General features: G+C 51.0%; 1 protein-coding gene across 2 annotated transcripts; it reads left to right on the top strand.

Moving 5' to 3' along the window:
* The first annotated feature begins 1,843 nt into the window (after nucleotides 1–1,843).
* Nucleotides 1,844–23,342, top strand: MEOX1 (mesenchyme homeobox 1). 2 transcript variants are annotated; one of them, XM_029926920.1, is made up of 3 exons: nucleotides 1,844–2,357; nucleotides 19,550–19,722; nucleotides 21,413–23,342. In XM_029926920.1, the coding sequence occupies exons 1-3, from the start codon at nucleotides 1,889–1,891 to the stop codon at nucleotides 21,533–21,535; spliced, it is 765 nt and encodes a 254-aa protein (XP_029782780.1). In that variant the 5' UTR covers nucleotides 1,844–1,888; the 3' UTR covers nucleotides 21,536–23,342. The 2 variants fall into 2 exon arrangements, with proteins under 2 accessions (XP_029782780.1, XP_029782781.1); XM_029926921.1 differs by lacking the exon at nucleotides 19,550–19,722.
* The last annotated feature ends 106 nt before the right edge of the window (nucleotides 23,343–23,448 follow it).

Below are 23,448 nucleotides of genomic sequence, written 5' to 3'. Positions count from 1 at the left end.
CAAAGTCCTTCCTCTGTGTCCACCTGCTCCAGACTGGGCAGCTGGATGCCCAAGGGCACCTCCTGGTTCTACCCTTTCTCTTCGCTGTGTCATTCTGAGCATCCTACGTCAGCTATTGGAGCCTCGTTTTCATTGGTAAAACATAGAACCTCATTCTTAATTTGCCCATAATAGCAGAGTCACCAGATTCCCAGGAGAACTGCGTGGATGACAGCTAAGTCCCGGGAGAGGAGTCTGGTTTGGGGCAATGATCCCATCTCCTCTCCTGGTCTACGATGCCCTGCCCGTTCCAGAAACCATATGCCGATTTCATGAAGAACGTGTGTGTGGGCTCCGGACTGCGGGGCGGAGGCCCGTGGGCCCTCCCAGCATCTTTGGAACCAGCCAGCACACAGTGAAGTCCCTGCCGCTCTGCGCTGTGGAGATACTTGGTGGCAAGGGAGCTCTGGTCTGTGTGCTTGGAATGTCACCCTCCCCAAAATTTATTAACCCTCCTGAGAGACCAGCAGGGCATGGGGATGAAGTAGACTGATTGACCGGGTGAAATGTTGGCTCTCCTGTGACACGCACCAGCCAGGAAGGACCATGTGGTCATCTGCCAAGAAGAACTCCTTTGGGGGTGAGCAGCCCCCTGATTCCTATTTCCATGCCCCAGATTCCACAGAAGCCTTGGCCTCAGGGGAGTGGGGTAGGGGAAGCAGGTGGGTGAGGGTTAGGGGGCTTGGAGAAACTTCAAGAACCTCATCTAAGAGCCTTCTCTTTGCTTTGGAGAAAAATGACTTGAACCCCCTCCCCCAACACACACACAGACAACCTAGAGAAGATTGTGGCTAATTGGCATGTAAGTCGGGGTTAAAGAATGGAAGGAAGAATCTGATTGTTTTTTTAAGTTCCTGAGAAAGTGGGAATGTCACTTGGGGCAGAGAGAAATCATTTTTTCTGAAGTGTGTCTTTCTTTATGCTACAGACCCTAGTGGGCCGCTGAGACTGGCAAAAAAAGATTTCATTTAATCCACCTTCCTTTTTGCAAGCAGCAGTAGAAGGGCCTTTAAATCAAATGCAATCAGCAAACTTGTCTCTTGCATTTATTCCCTGCTCCACTCCCTGGAATTTGGCACTTGACGGATTCTGGATCTGACTTAAGGCTTTTTCCAAATCCAAGACTCGGGGAATTTTGTTAACAGAGCAATAAAATAACTTCATAGCGTACAGGAGGCGCATTAAAGAAGTTGGTGTGTTGTGTGTGTGTGCATTGCTCTCTCCCCTTAAAATTAAAAAAAGAAATACAGACAATGTTTCTTTAAAAGTCTCCATCTGCAAATCCCATTAGATGTGCATATAAGGTTTCTGATGATTAATAGTCGCCTGCTCGGGGTTTTGGTTGGAGGGGATCGTGTGTGCTGGTTAACCCCTCCCTCTCCTCTCTCACGTTTCACTTCAGAAATGTGTCACTCTCTCCCCACCGCAGGATTTAAAAGAGTGTCTCACAGCCCTGGTCCAGCCCTCGGCAGGCGTTGGCTGTGCGCTCCAGGACAAGCCCTCGGCAGCTGCCACAGTGAAAATGTTTAGTGTCAGCGGCGACAAACACATGTCCAGGGGACCCCGATAGGCAGGCTGGCGTGTCGGGGAGGGGCAGGAGGCCAGGGGTGAAGCCTGACATAGGGGTGTGCGCACACGTGCGTGTAGCCGGCCACATGTGTGCGTACTTTAAGGAAAGACTTCAGTTTTCCTTCTTGGTTTGGTTCCTGGGGTGAATTTTCCACTGACCATTCTCCCCTCTTATTTATTTATCTCCTTTTTTTTTTTTGCATTTTTTAAAAATTTTGAATATAAAACAAATAAGAATCAAAATCTTGAAAAGACTGAGGCGTGCAGCAGCGGACAGCAGATGGACCCCGTGGCCAGCAGCTGCATGAGGACCCCCCACCCCCCGGCCCCGGTCTGGGGCTGCCTTCGAAATCCCCACTCTGAAGGCGGTGGGGCCCCAGGGCTGCCCCAATACCCCCCGACGCCGTTCTCCTTCCACCAGAAGCCAGACTTCCCGGCAACAGCGACGGCAGCGTACCCCGACTTCTCGGCCTCCTGCCTGGCGGCCACCCCGCACAGCCTTCCCCGGGAGGAGCGCGTCTTCACCGAGCAGCACCCCGCTTTTCCGCAGCCCCCCGACTGGCACTACCCTGTCTCAGAGGCCAGGCGCAGGCTCAACCCGGGCCCAGCTGGGGGCTCCAGGGACATGGGGGCCAGCAGCCCAGGCCTGGTGGACACCACGGGAGGCCCAGGCGAGGACTACGACATCCCGGGGAGCACCGCCAACACGGCCGAGAAGAAGTCGACCAGAAGGAAGAAGGAGAGCTCAGGTACGTGGCTGAGGAGCAGCTGAGCATTCCTTTACTTGGTTGCTTTCCCTCTCTGAGCCGAACTAGCCTGACCATGAATTGCAAAAGATAATATCTAATCTACCCAAAGGCAGGGGTTACCTTGGGGGTTTCTTATACTCAAGAACTCTGGGATTCTCTGGTGATGGGGGTTGTATCTGTGTCCCCAGCACCCCTGGGCCCTGGGAAGGCGATGCCTGCAAGCAAATGAAATTAGACCCACAAAGACTGGGGGGATATGTGGGACGGCGCAGGCTGGCAAGGGCCGGAGGGGAGCTTTCCTGAATTTGGGCTGCCTCCGGCTTATGCGTCTTCCCTCAATGCCCCGGTGGGCTCCGAATGGTCCTGGAGCCAAAGGGTTTGCTCACCAGAGTCGTCAGCTGAGATGGGGGCTTGGAGGGCTAGGACCGAGGCTGGGACCCTACAGTGTCGGCAGAGCAAGGACCCTATGCCTCCAGGAGGCGAGGGGCAGAGCCTAGGGCTGGGATGGGAGAGGCAAGGGGTAAGGAGGAGATCGAGTGCCGAGGCTGGGGATAGACAGCCCGCGAAGTATCATTCTGCCCGTGCCCCGGCCAAGAGGGCAGATCAGCGCACTAAGGTCTAGGCGACCCCCAGGGAAGTCGCCCCTCAGAGGAGTCCTCCTGAGGGATCACCAGCCTTGGGAAAGGTCAGGGAGGCAGGCAGCCAAGGGTAAGCCCGGGACCTCAGAAAGCAGGTGCAGCCCAGCTCAGCACTGGAGTCCCAGAGGCCAGAGGATGGAGTCGGCCTGTTCGTTAAGAGACAACTTATATCCACCTCCGCCCTGTGACGGGGACCTGTTGTTTCCTCCTCTCCCCTTGGGGCCCACCTGGCTTCTCTCACTGCCCATTCACCTCTGTCTGGTCCCTGTCACCACCTCGCCCAAAACAAGACCGTGCCCATGCCTCCTGTCCCCACTGCGTCCTCCTGACAGGTGTCCTCGGCAGGGTCAGTCTGTCTGAACCTCTAGAGAACCTTCTCAAAGGCCAACCAGGGGCAGCTAGAAAAGGAGAGTGTCACCCAACCGACGAGAACACTCTGTGCTTTGCTCTGTGTAGCACAAGTTTCCCGAGATTCTTCTCTTCACCAAGCACCGCCCAAAGGCCTTGAGGACGCGGAGATGAATGCCAAGGTCTCATACCTCAAAGGGCTCAAAGTGAGAGGGAGAAGAAGCTGCCTGTCTGGCATTAGATGTGCTATGATCGGGGGGTTTTGAGGTGCTGCAGGAAACACACGTTAGGTCTTTTGGGTCCCACCAGTGTGTGAGGTTAGTACAGGAGGGCTTATATCTCTGTCCTACACATGTGGAAAAGGAGAGAGAGTTTGAGGGGAGCACTACTAGAATGGAGTCTAGATAGTGACCCACTTATCTGGATTTGTCCAGGACTTTTCTGGGGTTAGCATTGAAAGTCTAGGGGCACCTGGGTGGCTCAGTTGGTTAAGCGTCCGACCTCAGCTCAGATCATGATCTCACAGTTCGTGGGTTTGAGCCCCGCATTGGGCTTTGTGCTGATGGCTCAGAACCTGGAGCCTGCTTCACAGTCTGTGTCCCCTTGTCTTTGTCTCTCCCTCCTTCTCTCTCTCAAAAATAAATAAACATTAAAATTTAAAAAAAAAGAAGTAAAGAAAGAAAGAAAGGATGGAAGGAAGGAAGGAAGGAAAGAAGGAAGGAAAAGAATCCGGCATCCCAGGGAACCCCTCAACCCCTCAATCCTGGGAAAATCTGGTAACCCTAGAACCGAGCTCAAACCCTGGACTTCAGACCCCAATGCTGCATCCTCCAGCAGATTTCCAACAGAATCCTCATTTTGAAATATTGAGTTTCTGTGCTTAAAGAAGCCGCTCAACATGCTCACTATAGATGATAGTGACCCCAGTCCTCCTGGCTGCCTACGAGGAGGGCCCTTTAAATCCCCCGCTGGTTAAATCCTGAACTATTCCGTAGCCCTGGCTGGAGATGTGCAGAGATGGGGCACTTTCTGCTTCTCTCCAAGGGACTCTCAGCGACTTGGCTCTGCGCCCGGCTGAAGTGCTCTCTCCTCCCTGGCGCCTGCCCAGGAACTCCTCCGCCTTTGCCCATATCTTCCCCGCTGCATCCAGTCACTTTTTTTTTTAAGTTTGTTTATTTATTTTGAGAGAGAGACAGAGTGAGAAAGGAAGAGAGAATCCCAAGCAGGCTTTGCACTAAGAGCACAGAGCCTGACATGGAGCTGGATCTTAGGACCCGCGAAATCATGACCTGAGCCCAAATCAAGAGTCAATGCTTAACCGAGTGAGCCACCCAGCAGGGCCACTGCTTTCCAGGGAACTGGGAGCCAAGGCATCGGGAGGCACAGGCAACGGGCCCGGCTTAGGCAAAATCATTCTGTGTTTCAACAAGACCCAAATGTGTCATCATTCCTTTGGGCCCGTGGCCTGTGGCACTGCATTAGGGAGTGAGCTGGCAGACCAAGCAGGTGGCCATCCCAAGAACACAAGGACACCCTCCATTGAATGCCCTGCAGCTCTTCACAGGGTCAGCCTCTGATGGGGGGCAGAGTCTCATTGGCCTTGGGCTCCCCCTCCAGGTCCCCTCAGGAACAGCAGCAATGACAGCAGCAGTTAGGCAGGGCACAGCAAAGCTGAGTTTCATTCATTCATGCATTCATTCATTCATTCATTCATTCATTCATTCATTCATTCTTCCCAACCCAAGTCTCTGCTCAGCATGGGACTCGTTATGGCCCAGCTAGTTGCTTGAGTCTTCCTTTGGAATGGAACAGGAGGGGGCAAGGCAGGAGAGATCAGCTTCCCAAGAGTTCAAAGGAAGGGGCAAGCAGATGAGCGAGGGTCACAACCAAGTCTGGAAATCTGGAATCCAGCTCACAAGAGACAAATCCAGAAAGAACCCCTGTCCCACCACCGTTCCTGAGTCACAGCTCACATTCTCTATTTAAAATCCTCATATTTTGTTCAGCGGGGTTTTTCTTTTTGCATTAACCTCAGGTTTTTAGATTATTTATTTGTTTTTATTTATTTTTGAGAGAGAGAGAGAGAAAACACAAGCGGGGGGAGGGGTAGGGAGAGAGGCAGACACAGCCTCCGAAGCAGGCTCTAGGCTCTGAGTCATTGGCACAGACCCTGCCGTGGGGCTCGAACCCACAAACTGCGAGATCATGACCTGAGTTAAAGTCAGATGCTTAACCAACTGAGCCACCCAGGAGGTCCTTAACATCGATATTTTAAAATATTGCATTAAGATATTATTTCTCTTGGTTCCTGAGGGTTTTGACACCTCCTGCATTTTGCGCTCAGTGTGAGTGCCTCACGTGCCCTTGCTAAACTGTCTTGTGAGATTAACCAGCCGTGGATCAGAAATGTTTCCCATAATTCTTTGCAAGGCGGGCAGACAGGTTGCATGCTGGTGCCACAACTTAGGGCTACATGACTTTGGAAAACATCTTAATTGCTTACAGCCTCCGTTTTCCCCACCTGCCAAATGGGATCATAACAAAAGCACCTTCCATACAGAGTCACTGTGAAGGTTGAGTGCACTGATCCCTGAGATTAGCACTGTGCCCGGCTCAGCACATAGCAGCTCTGAATGTTATTGGGCCCATATTTCCAGAACCAGCCTTCAGAACATACACTTCAAATACACTGACTCAGAAACTGCTGCGTTTGGGGTATAAGACATGGGAACGTCTTGCAGTTATCCTTGGTCCTAAAACCCACTTGTCATCAGTTAGGACCTTGGACCCCAGAGATCTGCTGGGGGGTGAGTCATGCCAGGCAAAAGGGCCCCATACTGGCTGGCAGAGGAGGCTCCAGTAACAGAAAGGTACTGGAAGTTTGTTTCAAGAGGGACGTTGTCTGCTCTCCCCTCTCCTTGGGCCGGGCCCCGCTGCTCCCCTATCACTCTCACTAGAGGTGGAGCTGATTTGCTCAAATAAATGATCAGGAAAGCAGGGGTCCCCGGCCCCCACTCAGAGACCTTCCCTCGGTTCACAGCACAAAACTGATTTAGGAGACCAGTGTGATATTCTCTTACCACAAACACTCCCAGCCCCGGGGCCCATGGGTGTTCGGGAGCCCTGCTGGCAGGGACAGCTGTGAGGCCACTGATGTTTGCCCTCGATCTGTCCATCTGTCTTGCTACTGTGGTTGTCTTTAATTTATGGGAATGAGGGATTTCGCGGTGATTTCCTGGCGGGGTTCAAGGGAAGGTCGCGCGTGATCCGCCAGGCTGTAGGTGAATCGGATCTCCCGCCTGGGAGAGGTTCTACCACCCCTCTCTCCATGCGGGGGCTCAGCCCTGCTCACTGGTGCTCTCGTGTACTCCCCCCGCCCTCCTCAGACTCGCTTTGCCTAGTCTCCTTCAGCTCCAACACCCGTGCCTCCCAGGACTCATCCTTCCCAGACTTCTCCCCTGCAAGATATGATCCCCGCCTGCCCATGTCCAGGCCCAGGAACGCCTAATTTCCCCTGAGGTTTATAAACCCACAGATCGGCCCCTTCCTCCCACCTGCTCTCTGTCGACAGGCCCCCCTTCTCAGCTCCACCTCCACCCACCCTGCCTGGAGCCACATGAGCCCACTTGCCTTGCAAACACACCCTCCTTTTTCTCCTCCCAACCTCACTTGCTGAAGAACTTTCCCTTGCTTCAAGCATCCTGCCCCTCCCCTACTCCTCTGCCTGTTGAAGCCCTTCTAATGTTAATATCCAGTTTGAAAATCACCGACACCAAGAATCTTTCCTCTTTTTCTAAAAAATCTAAGGGTTCCCTTGTACATAGCATCATTTCAGTGGATGCGGTCTTTGAGAAGTTGTAACTTTTAGTACCTGCTAGACCCCGTGCTGATTTTCTAAATATATAGCTTTTAACTTCACAGAAGTTCTCTTCTGAGATTTCTTACCATGAGACCTCTTGTATTTGAAATCTCCATTTTATTTATTTACTTATTTTTCCATGTGAGAAACATCTCCATTTTTAAAAGCATGATCAGGGGCACCTGGCTGCCTGGGTTGGTAGAGCATGTGACTCTTGATCTCAGAGGTGTGACTTTGAACCCCACACTGGGTGTGGAGATGACCTAAAAATAAAATATTTGAAAAAGAAATAAATATTATGATAAAAAACACATAAATAAAATTTACCATCGTGATCATTTTTCTTAAATGTTTATTTATTTTTGAGAGAGAGCAGAATGTGTGAGTGGGGGAGAGGCACACACACACACACACACACACACACACACACACACACAATCCAAAGCAGGCTCCAGGCTCTGAGCTGTCAGCACAGAGTCCAACGCAGGGTTCAAACCTTCAAACCACGAGATTGTGACCTGAGCTGAAGTCGGACTCTTAACCGACTGAGCCACTCAGGCTCCTCTTCCATCTTGATCATTTTTAAAAATTTTTTAAAGTTTTATTTATTTAAATAATCTCTGCACCCACGTGTGGGGCTCAAACTCACAACCCTGAGGTCAAGAGTCACATGCTCCTCTGACCGAGCCAGCCAGGCACCCCAAATCATGATCCTTTTTAAGCGTACCGCACAGTAGTGTTAAATATATACACACTGTCCCGCAACAGACCTCTAGAACATTTCCATCTTGCAAAACTGAAACCCTAAATCCATTGAAAAACAACTCCTCTTCCCTCTCCCCAGGCCTGACAAATAGCATTCTACTTTCTGCTTTGTGCCTCAAGGTACAGGGGGTGATGGCCAGGGAATGGGTGATGTGGGGCTGTACCATTATCCTGGATGACGAGTAAATCCAGAGCATGGAGTTAGTTTAGGCCAAAGATAAACCCATTTCACTTTACCTTTTAATAGCAAGTGTTATTAAAGAGTGATCTAAAAAAAGTTAAGACTACTTTTAATATTTCATGCAAGTGAAATCATGCAGTATTTGTCTCTCTGTGACTGACTTACTTTCCTGAGCATAACGTCCTCCAGGTTCACCCTGTTGTAGCAGATAACAGGCTTTCCTTCTTTTGTAAGGCTGAATAATATCCCATTATATGTATATACCACGTTTTCTGTGTCCATTCACCTGTTGATGGACAGACACTTGGGTTGCTTCCAAGTTGGCTATTATGAATAATTCTGCAATGAACATTGGTGTCCAAACATCTCTTCAAGATTCTGCTTTTGAATTCTTTTGGATATATACGCAGAAGTGGAATTGCTGGATCCTACGGTAATTAATTCCATTTCAATTTGTTGAGAAATCTCCATACCCTTTTCCATAGCTACGGCACCATTTTACAATCCCACCAACAGTGCACACGAGTTTTGATTTCTTCACAACCTCACCAACACTTGTTCTTTTCTGGTTTTTTGTTTTGCTTTGGTTTGGTTTGGTTTGTTGTTTGTTTGATGGTAGCCTTCTTAACAGACATGAGATGATATCTCATCCTGGTTTTGATTTGCACTTCCCTAGTGTTTGGCGATGTTGAGCATCTTTGCATGTGCTTGTTGGCCAGTTGTAGATCTTTGGAGAAATGTCTGTTCAAGTCCTTTGCCCATTTATTAGTTGGATCGTTTGCCTTTTGCTATTGACTTGTAGGAGTTTTTTATATATTCTGGATATGAATCCCTTATCCGTATATGGTTTGCAACTATTTTCTCCTGCTCCGTAAGTTGTCTTTGCATTCTGTTGATTGCACCCTTTGCTACATAGACATTTTTAAGCTTGATGTAGTCCCACTTCTCTCTATTTGCTTTTGTTGCCTGAGCGTCTAGTGTTATATTCAAGAAATCATTGCCAGACCTAATGTCATGAAGATTTCCCCCCATGTTTTCTTCTAGGGGGTTCACCATTTTAAATCTCATGTTTAGGTCTTTAAACTAATTTAATTTTTTTAGATGTTGTAAGTTAAGGCTCCAACTTCATCTTTTTGCATGTTTTCCCGTGTCATCCTTTCCCTACCGTGTAGCCTTAGCACACTTGTTGAAGCTCATTTGACCATATATGTGACGGTTGACCTCATTCGGTTCCGTTGTTCTACCTGTCTGATTTTATGCCAATGCCAGACTGCTGTGATTACTGCATATTTGTAATATGTTTTAAAATTTAAAAAACGTGAGGTCTCCCTCTTTGTTTCTCTTTCTTAAGCTTGTTTTTGGCTGTTCAGGTCCTTTGAGAATCCATATGAGTTTTAGAATGATTTTTTCTTCTATTTTTGCAAAAAATACCATTGGGATTTTGATAGGGATTGAGTAAGTAAGGACATTTTAACATTACTGAGTCTTCCAATCTATAAACGTAGGATGTCTTTCATTTATTTGTGTCTTCTTTCATTTCTGTCAACAATGTTTTGTAGTTTTTAGTGTGCAAGTCTTTTGATCGTGTCATTTGTAAACAAAGATCATTTTACTTCTTCTTTTCCAATTTAGATGCCTTTTATTTTTTATTTATTTTTTTTTTTTTTTGCCTGATCGTTCTGGCTAGGACCTACAGGATTATGTTGAAGAGAAGTAGCAACAGTGAGGGGCACCTGGGTGGCTCAGTCGGTTACATGTTCCACTCTTGATCTCAGCTCAGGTCTTGATCTCAGAGTCTTGAGTTCAAGCCCCATGTTGAACTCTGCACTGGGCTCTGCAATGGGCTCTGCACTGGGCCCTGTTCTGGGTGTGAAGCCTACTTTTAAAAGAAGGAAAGAGAGAAGTAGCAACAGTGAGCATCCTTGCTTGTTGCTGATCTTATAGGAAAGACTTTCAGTTTTTCACAACTGAGTATGATGTTGGCTGTGGGATTTTCATATATGGCCATTATTATATTGAGATAATTTTCTTCTGTTTCTAGCTTGGTGAGTGTCCAATGATCCTTTATTGACCTCCTTCTCCCAATACACAGAACACGCCTTATTTGTACCTCCATTTCCGCATCAAACCCAGTCTGCCTTTAATCCACAGAGCTATAGCATACGGCTGCCCTTTCCCTGAAACTGAGGTGTCTGGAGGGCCAGAACGAAAACCAGCTCCCCTAGCACCTACCAGAACATTTACATGGGAGGAGTTCACTCAATGTCTAGTCAATAGCCTCTATTACAGCCTGGCATTCATTCATTCATTCATTCATTCATTCATTTTCCCACCTTCTCTCTGAGAGTGGCTCTGCTGCCTGGCCCCGGGGGGCAGGGGGGGGCGGTTTCCACCTTGTGGAATGAACTTCTGTAAAACGCATCAGGACTTTTATAGTCTCACTCATGAAAAAGTGTGCAGACAGCCAGACTTCAATCATAAAACCAGCCCAGGGTCAGGGCGAGTGCTGGGGTCAGAAAGACTCATGAGCAGCCGCAGCCAGGCTGGGCTGACCCTGCCGGAGGCCCGCACAAGGTACTCAGGTCAGCTCCCGAGTACCAGGGCCACCAAGGCTGGCAAGCAAGTGGAGCTTTTGTGGCTGAGCGGTAAGGTGGACTCACCACAGCCGGGCAGTTAGGGGGCTGCTACAGGGGGGCAGTCAGAGGGCCCAGCTGTCATACAGACGCGTGGCTGTGTTTCCAGCCTAGAGAAAAGGGCAGCTTTTTCTAATTTGCAGAGAGGTCTCCCTGTGGACTAGCATCAGCCCTGCCAAGCACCCCTCCTTGGCTTGCTCCCGCTCCCCAGCGGTGAACATTGGCTGTGGGGATTTAGGGGTATCAACAGGCTGCCCGGGTTGCCGTAACAAAATACCATAGACTGGTGGGCTTATCAACAACAGACCCTCATTTTCTCATAGTTCTGGAAACCAGAAGCCAAAGATCAAGATGTCAGCAGGTTTGGTTTCTCTGGAGGCTTCTCCTCTTGGCTTACAAATGGCTGGTTTTTTGCCGTGGTTTCACGTGGTCTTTCCTCTGTGCGTGAGCGTCCTTGGTGTCTCTCCCTGTGTTCTAATCTCCTTTTCTTATAAAGACACCAGCCTAATTGGATCAGTGTCCACCCTAATGGCTTCATTTTTTAAAAATTTTTAATGCTTTTATTTTATTTTTGAGAGAGAGAGAGAGAGAGAGACAGAGCATGAGCAGGGGAGGGGCAGAGAAAGAGAGGGAGACACAGGATCTGAAGACAATCTCCAGGCTCTGAGCTAGCTGTCAGCACAGAGCCCAGGACAGGGCTCGAACCCAGGAACCAGTAGATCATGACCTGAGCCGAAGCTGGACAGTCAACTGAATGAGCCACCCAAGCGCCCCTCCTACACTCTTATCTTACATCTACAAGGAGAGACACTTTTAGGAATGAGTCTTTATATTTTTTTAAGATTGATTTATTTATTTTGAGAGAGACAGAGATAGCATGAATTGAAGAGGGGCAGAGAGAGAGAGAGAGAGAGAGAGAGAGAGAATCCCAAGCAGGCTCTGCACTGTGAGCACAGAACCTGACACAGGGCTCGAACTGACAAAACTGTGAGATCACGACCCGAGCCAAAACCAAGAGTCAGACTCTTAACCGACTGAGCCACCCAGGTGCCCCAGGAACGAATCTCTAAATAAGTGGGCTGTTTGACAGAGGAAGAAGGAAATGAGGTGAAATGGACAACCTCAGTGTCACCTGGGTCACAGAGTACCACGCCGGGTGATGTCCCACCCATGCACACCCTCCGTTCTGGGCTGCAGCCTAGTAAAGCGGGGAAGGGGTTCAGGGGCTAATGTTAAGTGCACGAACAGGGCAGCGCTGGACCAAGTCCCAGATCCACAGCTTCCCGTCTGGGTGAGCTCCGGCGAGTGTGACACTTCACTGAGTCCCAGGCTCCTCTGAAAAATGAGGATCACGGGCCTACCTCACAGGGCTGCCAGGGGACCAGATGAGATCGTAGATGCAAAGACAGCCAGCACTTGGCTACCCTTCAACCTATTGTTTTCCAAGCCCACAGACGAGCACTCTTCTCTTTCCAAATCTTCCCTGATCCTGGCTGCATCCCAGGTCACCTGTGCTCAAAACTGGGAAGGCAGTGACCCAAGGCCCGAGGGGGCCTTTGAAGCCTGCCACCAGCTGCTTCTGCCTGTCTCTGTGAGCTCACCGGTCCCTCACAACAGTTTGAAGGGCACACAACGGCTGCAGCCCCCTCGTTCCAACTCCAACTCCCGAGCCCCCAGCAAGGAAGAAGCCGTAGGAGCCAGAGTGGCCAGTGTGGAAGGAGAGACAGGAACTCCACATGCTCCCTGGTTAGAGCTCCTGCCCTCACGACCAGGCAGGGATCAGGTCCCAAATCTGGACTCAGGGCCATGGCCACTGTCTGAACTCAGAGGCAGCAGCACAAACCCCGTGCCTGCGTGCCCCCGGGCCCCACCCAGACACAGTCTGGAAGTTCTACAGGAAGCCCGCATCCACCAGGGTGGCACAATTCTGACCAGCATCTAAGACAAAAGGGTCCAAAGAGCTCAGGGACTGTAAGAAGGTCAACGGGGGGTAACCTCAGCCCTGTGCACCGCCCTGCCAGGGTAGGGGCTCAAGAGTCCCACCCTACTCACCTATTTCTCTGGCTTGAATAAGTTAAGACATCTGAGCCCAGGGGTGTGGGGATGATTCCAGATGCAGCACAGCTCTTTCTTTCTGAGGGCAGGATGCGAGGCCCCTGTGGACCCCCTGATGCAGCCCCTTTCCCCCAGTGCCCTTTCTGCTCCCTGAGCTGGGCGTCCCGGGCCTCTGGCCAGGGTTCCTTCCTCGCCTCCCCACTCCCAGCCCTTTCTATTTCATGATTTCCTTGTGTTCCTTGAACACAGTGGTGGGGGAAGAGTGTGAGCAGTGGGGTCTGGTCCTGAAGCCCACACTTCCTTTGGTGACAGCTGAGGGCAACATCTGGAACTTATAAACACAAGTAGAGCCCAGAGCTGCCCATGCCTCCCCCCACCCATCCCAGAGGCTTGCTGCTGCTCCCTGCCCTCATTTCCACTGCCTCCCTTCCCCTTCACCCCTCTGTTTCCCTGTCCCACGCCCCCCCGCCATCTCATTGCCCGTCTGTTCCACTCTCCCTCATAGCCACATACCCTCCTGGGTCTTTCAGCAAAGACTGTAGCACCAAGGCATTTCTATTATAGAATAATCTGATTTTGTCCCAGGAAACACACTTTGAATCCCCCCCGACTCCCCCCTCCACAGGCTCCTCAAAAAGGCTGAGAACTCTCCCCATGTCTTTTTGGGCACCTACAGGAGAGGGAAAGGGCCCAGATGCTGAGGTGGGTGGAGCTCACTGGAGCGCAGTGAGACAGGCAGGCCAATCCCAGGAAGCCAAGGACGTGCTGGGTACAGAAGTGCAACTTGTCTTGAGCTGGCTTTAGCTGGGTCCTGTCTGTTATGACGGGCTTTGACTCCTCCTGACGTTGAAAGTATCAGAACTAACGAGGACATCAAAGGCCCGCACTGTGACAGCCCGGGAAGCCACAGATGCCATCTTCAGAGGGTTTGCCAAGGCTTCACATGCTGACATCATGCCCCAGGTATGCCTTCCCTTTCTCCTCTCTGGGGAGTCCCAGACAGACGGGGATGCGCACGGACATGTCCCTAGAGTGAGCGCAGCCTCCATGCTCACCATCCCCCCTGGGCAGTGTGACATAGAGGCAGCAACCCCCCACTGGCACCAGGGGGATTCCAGCAAACCATTTAGTCTCTGGGTCCTCACTTCTTCATCTGTTTAATGGGCTCATGGGTACCTTACCTGCCCGCAGAATAATTAGGAGGACGCAATAGAAAGCAGCCTAATATGTGGAAAGAGCTTCCTGTGAAGGCAATCTGGGTTTGAGGTCCAGCCCTGCCACGAACTAGAGGTGTCTTAGGCCCTCTCTCACCTCCTCTGGGCTCCCCTGTAAATGGAAAGGTGACCAGAGACAGCTCCAAGCCTCTTCCAGTGCTACTGTTCTACGATTCCGTAGTATATGTGAAAACCCCAAAGATGTGTATCCCTGGGGAAAAGAGATCCATCGTCAATGGCAACATGTTATTTGAATGCAAAGCATGTGGATGGAAATTTACAGAAAATGGCTGTGACAACTGGGGAGTTGGGATACAGGCCTCCAAAAAGGCCTGCTCCCCAGAGTCTGTCTGAACTTCCTTGTAGCTCCGATAAAGCTGTCTGCTACGTATAGGAAGGCCTGCCAAAACTGACAACTATTTATGAAATAATTTACCTTGGATGGTGTAAAAGCTCACAGTGGAAACCGCAGGCCACACATACATCCTGTTTGCATTTCTCTGGGCACGACGGTTCCATCATGGCCCCGCTGGCTGCCTGGGAGGGTGTGCAGGGGCTGGGGCAGGGCGAGTCGCTCCTCCTGAGCCACAGAGGCCCGCCAGTGGAGCACCAGCCCATCCCGCGGCAGGTCCTGGAAGGGGCAGCTCTGCCCTGGAACAAGGTGCAGGACCAGGATGGCTGAGGTGTGATTCTGATCGATACTATAGTTACTGTGCGTGGAATCATTCAGTCCCCCTCCCCCTTCCGTCCACCTCCCACAAGGCTGACATAATAGTAGCCAGAGACACAGATCCAAGCAGAGATGCCAAGAAATCATGGAGAAGGGGACATGGTGAAAAGGCCAAATATTGAAAAGGCATCCCTTCCACACAGTCCCGGAGATGTGGTACCTTGATGAGCTTTTTCTCTAACCTCCACCGTGAATCACATCTGCAATTTCATCTCCAGGGCAACCTCTTCTCTTCTCGTGGTTCTTTCAGATGGAGCCTCCCCGGCACACCAGGCACCGTGCTAGGGGTTAACACGAGTTGCCCGTGGCATTTTACCCTCTTGGCAGCTTTCTGATCGCCGTGGAGGTAGATATTCTTGCTTCGCAAAGGAAGAAATGGAAGTTCAGAGGACTTAAGAGAATTGCCCAAAGTCAGAGAGCTCTTTCTTAGAGCCTGCTAAGGCCTAGATTCTCCAAGGAGTCCTCAGACACAGCTCCTCCACTCAGCTCAGGGAAGGGAGCTTTGCACATCAGAAGGAAGCAGAAGTTCCCTGGCATGGCCTTGACCTTCGGGCTGAGGACATATGGAAGGCCGAGGAGAGCCTTGGCACAGAGCATAGAGCAAGACGTTGAAGGGAGGAAACAGGGGCCCAGACAAGAATATCTGAAACTGGAGAGGCCTCAAGTTCAAGGCCAGGAAGAGAACAGGAGAGAGAGTAGGGAGAGAAGAGGATGCCAGGGCTTCATACTGGGAAAGGACTCTGACACCAGCTTCTTAGGGGCGTGGAGACTCAGCCCAGCCCCATGCTCCTACCCATGGGGAAACTGAGGCCCAGGGTGGGAAGGAGGCATCCCAACAAAGGTGTACTCTCCTGGAATCAAACTATCCTGAGGACTGTGTGCGTGTGAACTGAGCACATGAGCCGACCGACTAAACACCCCCAAGCTGGAAATGGCATGAAATGAGCCAGAAATGAATGGCTCATTGTTTATCTTCATCCTTCTTTTTCTATCTTGATGAAAATGCTGAACAGAGACCCAGAACTTCCACTTCTGCCTCCCCTACTCCAGGCCCTTCTGTCGTCTCTGACAATGATGAAAGGTCTTCCTCCCCATTCAGAGAATGGCTCACTCGCTTCCCAGCTCCGGAGTCTCTGCCCCATTACTACTTCTCATGCTGAGGCTCAGGGCTTAAATCGGGACAATAAGAGGAGAGGGGGCAGAGAGGGGTCCAAGAACCAGTCCAAGACCAACTCAAAGGGGTCTTCCCCCTTCCTTCCCTCATCTCTCTTGGGTCTCCTGGGAGCATTATGTGCAGGACTGGGCAGGGGCAGGGGCGGGGGCTGTTTTCCAGGATTCCATAGGAACCCAGGCACGCCTGAGCAGATCTGGGAGAAGGTGAGTGTAGGTGTGGGCATCGTCCAGGAGCCCTGGATGTGGAGAAACAGAGTTGCCAGTCCACGTCCAGCCATCCCAGATGCAGATGGAGAGCCTGGGGCCAGTGCTGACCACTATACCTCCAGTCAGATGAATCTGGGTCCCAGTCTCCGTTATGTAATCCTCCTCTCCCCCCAAAAGCTGCTGGACACACTAGGCAAGCGTCTGGGCCTCTCTGAGTCCACTTCCTCCTCTGTACACTGAGTAGAATTTAGCAAATGTTTTGCAAATACTGTGCCAGATACAGTAGCATGTGGGGAAAAAGCAGTTTCACCCCTGGGGGAAGAAAGAGAGCCCTATTAATCAAATTTTCACACAAATCCACATGACAGTGCTAACGGGGACAATAACAGTGCCTCCACCTAGAGATGTTTTGTGGGGCGCCTGGGTGGCTCAGTCGGTTAAGCGTGCAGCTTCGGTTCAGGTCATGATCTCACGGTTCGTAGGTTTGAGCCCTGTGACAGGCTCTGTGCTGACAGCTCAGAGCCTGGAGCCTGCTTTGGATTCTGTATCTCCCTCTCTCTCTGAACCTCCCCTACTCTCTCTGTCTCTCAAAAATAAATAAAAAACATTAAAAATTTTTTTTAAAAAAGGAAAGGATGAAATGCATCTGAGAACTAGAAACCTTCAAGAAACCACAGCCATTACCCTCCCAGCCCTTCAGTTGGCATCTCATGGAGCGGAAGACTTGGAAGAATACTTTTTATGTGTCATGCACTTTACAGTTTCAAAAGCATTTGCCACACACGGGGAGGGGCTGGTCCTGTCTTCCCAATAACCGCTGGGAGGTAGGTGCTTTATTTCCCGAGGAGGCAACTGAAGCCCAGAGAGGTTAAGTGACTTCCTCAAAGGCCCCAGCGAGGAGCCCAAGGACTCAAACCTTGGCGCTCCAGTCAGATTGGTTTCACACCCACTCGTTGTGAGAGGAAGAGCTGGGAAGCATCTGGGTCAGGCGGAGATGGGGAGAGGCCGGCAGGGATGTGCTCCGGAAAGGCTGCCCCCCCCAGCCCCGCCCCGCCCCGCCCCGCCCCTCCTCCCCCGGGTGGGAGGCTGCCAAGGCCTTCGGACTCCCAGGGATCCCCTGCCCTGGGCTGCACGTCCTTCCCCCAGCCCACGCTCAGCTTCCGGAGGGGTCTGGGCCGGCCTTCTCCAGAGCCCAGGGGACAGTCAGAACAAAGGCTTCCTGCCCCCTGGGCGCGTCGTCCCGAGGGCAGCGGCCAAGTGCCAGGGAGCCCCTGGGGGGCGGCGCCCCCGACCTCCACCTTCTCAGTTCATGCACCCCTGGTTGCTTTAACCGTGCGCCCCCCACCGAGCCCCTCTTCCCTGGGATGGAACCCAAAATGCAGTGAGGGAGGGGGCGCTGGATAGAAAGCAAGAGAAGGAACTTCTGGAAGGACACCGGCAGGCTGAAGTTCCCAACTGGAATGGAGTTGACCTAGGGTCTCCAGCTCCCCAGCTGCTTGCAAGGTAGCTGCTCTGTGGGGAGTGTGGGCGGCTTCCCTGCCCTCCCCCACCCTGCCTAAAAGCCCTCCCCCCAGCCCCCCCCCATGCACACAGGTGGGGGTCCTCAGGGGGGCAGGAGGGGGGCTCCTAACTTTCAGTAAAACACCCGCACCGACTCTGAGCCAAGGCCCCCTGGTCTCTAAAAGGACAATGAAAGGAAGGACTTCTACATTTTCGAGCCCTGCCAGAATGGCTTCAGTAGCCATTCACGGGACTGGGGCACGCATGGTCACCTGTGTCGGAGTTTGCGTCTCCTTCCGGCCCCACCACTAAAGTGAAGGTAGAGCCGCCTCTCCACGTGCTCAGGAGATGACATATAGTCCCTGTCGTTTGTACAGCACTCTACAGTTTGTAAATCCTTCCTACAGGATTTTACTTGACCAGCCTCTGAGTCAAAGTGCCTGGGTTTGATTTCTGCCTCTGCCACCCTCCGGCCAGATTAACTGATGAACTTGCACAACTCACTTACCTCTCTGTGCTTAGTTTTCTGGTCTATACATGGGGGCCCATACAAGAACTCACCCGGCAGAATTATTGTGAGGATCAAGTGGCTGACGTGTCAGGTGCTTGGTCCCTGCACTACTGTTAGCAGTTAGGATTGAGGCTCTGCTGTTTCTAACTCAGAGCCCAGAACTTTCCAGACTTGGCCCCTTCCGGGATCAAAGGGGGAAAGAAGCTTAAGGCAGCACTTCTCAATTTACATGCGCACACAACTCCCCTAAGAATCTTGCTAAAATGCGATTCTGATTCAGCTGGTCATGGGTAGGGTGTGAGATCCTGCAAGTCTGATCAGCTTCCTGGCCCTGCTGCCGCCACCCCGCCATCCTTGGAGAAGCGAGGTCTTAGAACAGCGGTTTGTACACTTGACCCTGACTCAGAATCACCTTGAAATTTTGTTAAAACAGACCTCTTGGGCCCTACCTCCAGAGTTTCTGATTCAGGAGGTCTGGGATAAGACACAAAAATAGGCATTTCTGATAGTTCTCAGCTGATGGACAGAGAACCTCTGTTTTAGAACCTCTTGCCCACAAGCTTATCGCCACTACTAATGTCAAGGGGTCGGGGAGGGGCTGGAAGGTAGAAATCATTAAACAGGGTGCCTGGGTGGCTCAGCTGGTTAAGCATCCAACTTTGGCTCAGATCATGATCTCAAGCTTGGTGAGTTTGAGCCTCACATTGGGCTCTGTTCTCACAGCTTAGAATCTGGATTCTGCTTCGGATTCTGTGTGTCCCTCACTCTCTCTGGCCCTCCCCATCTTGTGCTCTCTCTTTCTCTCTCTCTCAATAATAAATAAACTTTTTAAAAATTATACAAAACTTCTCCCTCTCTTGAAAGAGAAGGAAGGAATCATTAAACAGCCAAGCTTTTTATGCTTTGGGGACAAAAAAATTTTGTCGGGGGGAGAATGCACCTGAATCTGGAAACCAAAAGACTCCCCAGTTCTCAGCAGATTAAGGCATTAGAAGGAAAAATAAAGGGGCAGTGCAGGTTCTTTCTCAATAACCTTTAAAAATAAGAGAGATGATGAGGTGCCTGGTGGCTCAGTCAGTTGGGTGTCCGACTTCGGCTCAGGTCATGATCTCACTGCTCATGAGTTCGAGCCCCGCATCGGGCTCTGTGCTGACAGCTCAGAGCCTAGAGCCTGCTTCGGATTCTGTCTCCATCTCTCTGACCCTCCTTTGTTTGCACTCTGTCTCTTTCTGTCTCAAAAATAAATAAACATTAAAAAAATTTAATAAAAAAGTAAAAAGATGTTAAAGAAATAAGAGAGATGACTCTAAAGGACAAAAGAAAGTGACCGGAGACCTCTGCGGCTCACATCTTCCTGTTTGGGACGCTTTCTCCCCAGACAACCAGGAGAGCCGAGGGAAGGCTGATGGCAGCAACAAGGCTCGAAAGGAGAGGACAGCCTTCACCAAGGAGCAGCTCCGGGAGCTCGAGGCCGAGTTTGCTCACCATAACTACCTGACCCGGCTCCGGAGATACGAGATCGCTGTGAACCTGGACCTCTCGGAGCGGCAGGTGCAGCCCAGAGGGCCCTTCTTTCCTCTGCTCTCTCATCCCCCTCCCGCCCCCTCCCACCTCCCGGAACCTTCTCCTTTTTCTCCTCTCTCTGCCCAGCACGGTGGTTCTCAACTGTGACTCTACCTGAGAATTACCCGCAGAGATTTTAATACCATTGATGTCTGGGCTTCACCCCTAGAGATTGCTTTCATTGGTCTAGGACATCAGAATTTTTCAAAGATCTTCTAGATGGTTCTCACATGCAGTCAGGGTTGGAACCTCTAATCTGGTTATTCCCAAAGTGTGCGTTGAAATCACCTAGGCCCTCATTTAAAATGCAGACTCTAAGGGGCACCTGGCAGGTTCAGTCCGAAGAGCATGTGACTCTTGATCTTGGGGTCATGAGTTCAAGCCCCATGTTGGGTGCAGAGATTACTTTGAAAATAAAATTAAAAACTCAAGGGCCACCGGGGTGGCTCTGTCAGTTAAGCATCTGACTCTTGGTTCCGGCTCAGGCCATGATCTCATGGTTTGTGAGATTGAGCCCCACGGCAAGCCCTGCGTTGAGCCATGCACTGGGCTCTGTGCTGAAAGTGTGGAGCCTGCTTGGGTTTCTCTCTCTCTGCCTCTCCCCCGATCGCATGCTCTCTCTTTCTCAAAATAAATAAACATTAAACAAAATTTTAAAAGTCAAAAACGAAAAGCAGATTTTGTAATGCTGGAGAGCAATTTGGCAGTAATAGTAAGTGGGACCGGGAATTTGCATTTCTAGTAAGTTCTCTAGCTGGTTCCTGGACACGCTTTAAAAATAACTTCCTAGTCCTTTATTCAGGGCTTTCCCTCAGAGCATTCCATCCATGGAGTAAAGGATTATAATAATAATATTTGATACCAACTTTCAGTTGGTGAGGGGCTCTGCCAGAGTGCTAGGTTGAGAAAACTAAGACTCTACCACTTCCGAGCCCCGTGACCTCTGGGACACATCTCCTAAGGTCTCCGAGTCTCCATCTCTAAAATAGGGCACCACATCCTGCAGGTAAGGCTGAAGGTCCGATGAGGGACTAAGCAACCCGGAGCTATCTAAGCTGACAAGTGCTTTATAAATGTTGCGGCTGAGGGCAGGGGTGGGGGAGGGTGCCTGGATGGCTCAGTCGGTTAAGCATCCAACTTTGGCTTGGGTCATGATCTTCTGGTTGGTGAGTTCAAGCCCCGCCTCAGGCTCTGTACTGACAGCTCAAAGTCTGGAGCCTGCTTTGGATTCTGTTTCTCTGTCTCTCTCTGCCCTCCCCACTAGCGCTCTGTCTCTCTCAAAAAATAAATAATAAACATTAAAAAAAAAAACATGCTTAGGGATGAGGCTGGTGATCCCCTGCTCCCAGACCCTTGGGTAACAGAAGCAGAAAGGAGGGCCCATTGCCATAGGAGGGGCGGAGCATATGAAAGGGGGTGGGGCCAATGCCGCAAGACTTTTAGACCTTGTCCCCAGACTGGCAGGTTTTCTTTAGCAAGAGACACAAGACAGGCCTCTGGACAGATTGTTGTGTCCTCCCTGTCGTCTCAGTTCCTGGTACCTTTGGAGCCGTGGGGCAGGGCAAGCAGAGGTTTAAGCTCGGGTCCCTGGAACCTCAACCTGCTGGCTTGAGCGTCACTATGGGGAGGTAGTTGCACCTGCCTTGAAGTGACCAGGCTCCTTTGATTCCTCCGCCAGGTCAAAGTGTGGTTCCAGAACCGAAGGATGAAGTGGAAGCGTGTGAAAGGGGGTCAGCCAATCTCCCCCAACGGGCAGGACCCAGAGGACGGAGACTCTGCCGCCTCTCCAAGTTCAGAGTGAGATTCTCCATGGAAGAACAAAAGACTGAGGACTGAACCCCCTACCCAACTCCCTTCACCCCAGTCTTCACCCCAACCCCACCTTCACCTCCACCCACCCACCCCAGGGCAACCTCTCCACGTGTTGCAGTGACTCTTAAACATGAAGCTGTCCACCATTTCTGGGAGCCTTGAAGTTTCCCAGAAAGTCCTAGCCAGTTTTGCTCTGCCTTAGCAGCCCCTTCCCTAAGACCGTCGCTTCCCACATTTCTTTCGGAATCAAACGGCGGCCTGACTAGACCGGACCTGAGCGACTCTGGGGAACAGCTCTGGGCACACCACCGCTCAGGGTATCTCGGCTGCCGCCTACACCTCCCGCTGCCACCTTCCTCCACACCAGCCAGACCTCCTCCAGATCTGGACTCCCCCTGGTCTGCTGGCAGAGGAGCCCTGGGACCAACTAGTGACCCGTGAAAGCAAATGTTCCAAAAACAAGGAAACGACTAGGACACACACACACACACACCCTGGACCGCCCTTCCTTTCTGGGTTCCATAGCTGAGACTTTGGGAATCTGTCCCCAAACCCCACGGAGAATCAGTGTGAAGAGGGTTGAAGACAGACACTCAGCCCTTGTCTCCCAAACCTGTTGCCTGGGTGGGCAAGTTTACGACACTGGCTGGAAGCAAACTGTCGGAAAACCAGCCTGGCGTGGGTGGTGCCTGTGCAAGCCGGTCCGCACGGACTTGACTGGGTGGCTGAGAACAGACCCAGGACAACGCTTCCTCAGAGTCCTTGCAGGGATGTGGCTGGGACCGCTGAGCAGCCATTTCTTTTCAATCCCAGATGAAAACCTACCCAGATGCTCACGTTATTGAGTCGAGGGCTGGAAAGTGTGTTCTGAGCACGCAGGGATCACACTAGGGCCACTGAGTGAGGACCTAGAAGTTCGGATCCCTGGAGTGGAAGTACCCTGTGCTTTCAAAGGACACCGTCTGCAAACGGGAACCAAAACACAATCCCCCTTTCTCCATGGGATGGATCCGAGCCCTTCCGACCTGTCCCACAGTCACTGTCGTTAAGGGAGGAGCTGCTAAGTTTACATACGGGGACCGCCCAGATCTTCTGGAATGACCCTCCGGGGACTGATGGCCAAACAGCCTGGGGTCACTGGAGCCTTGGAGAGAGACCTCAGCCTGCCTTGTACTCTGCCTCCCAACACCAGCTGGTGTTGCAGAGGGAGGTCAGCAAGAGTTTGGGGCTCTTGTGTGTAGATTTAATCACTCACATAAAAAAAGAACCCCACCTCCCCATCCTGCAAGGACAAACGCTGGGGAAAATGATTGCCAAATGAGATGGCTGGTTAGAGCATGGGTAATTTTTTTCTAAAGCATATTTCATATATTTTCTTAAGATGACATCAAGTTAACTGTGCAAGGTTAATTCACTTAGTAAGAAACTCTTGGAGAAATAAGTCAATAAAAAAGCCAAGTTCCCAGGCCTTTCTCCTTGCAGAGCTGAGAACCACACTCTCTCTCTACGTGCAACCCTGTGATGCTCGTGTGGTGATCGCCCCAACAAGGTTGAGAAACAAAGAAAAAGGGGAAGAAATCACTTAGACCAAGGTACCCCCTCCTTAGGGTCTTCAAAATGTGGAGGTGCAAATATAATGCTTGTAAAAAGAAATGTTCTTCTGTGCAACCTCATCGTCTTCATTTCTCCTTGTAAAATTTTTAGCTGTCCGTTTCCCTGACCTATGGCTTATCAAATAATTGAAGTTCTATAAACAAAAGATGGATTCTTTTGTTAATAAAGGAATCTTGACCACAGCAAAGCACCACTAATTTTTTTTTATGTTTATGTATGTATCCTGAGAGAGAGGGGGAGAGCATGACCAGGGGACAGACAGAGAGAGGAGGGAGAGAATCCCAAGCA

Source organism: Suricata suricatta, chromosome 17, assembly GCF_006229205.1.
Source record: "Suricata suricatta isolate VVHF042 chromosome 17, meerkat_22Aug2017_6uvM2_HiC, whole genome shotgun sequence".
NCBI classification, from domain to species: domain Eukaryota; kingdom Metazoa; phylum Chordata; class Mammalia; order Carnivora; family Herpestidae; genus Suricata; species Suricata suricatta.
This window is presented reverse-complemented; position numbering and strand designations above follow the sequence as displayed.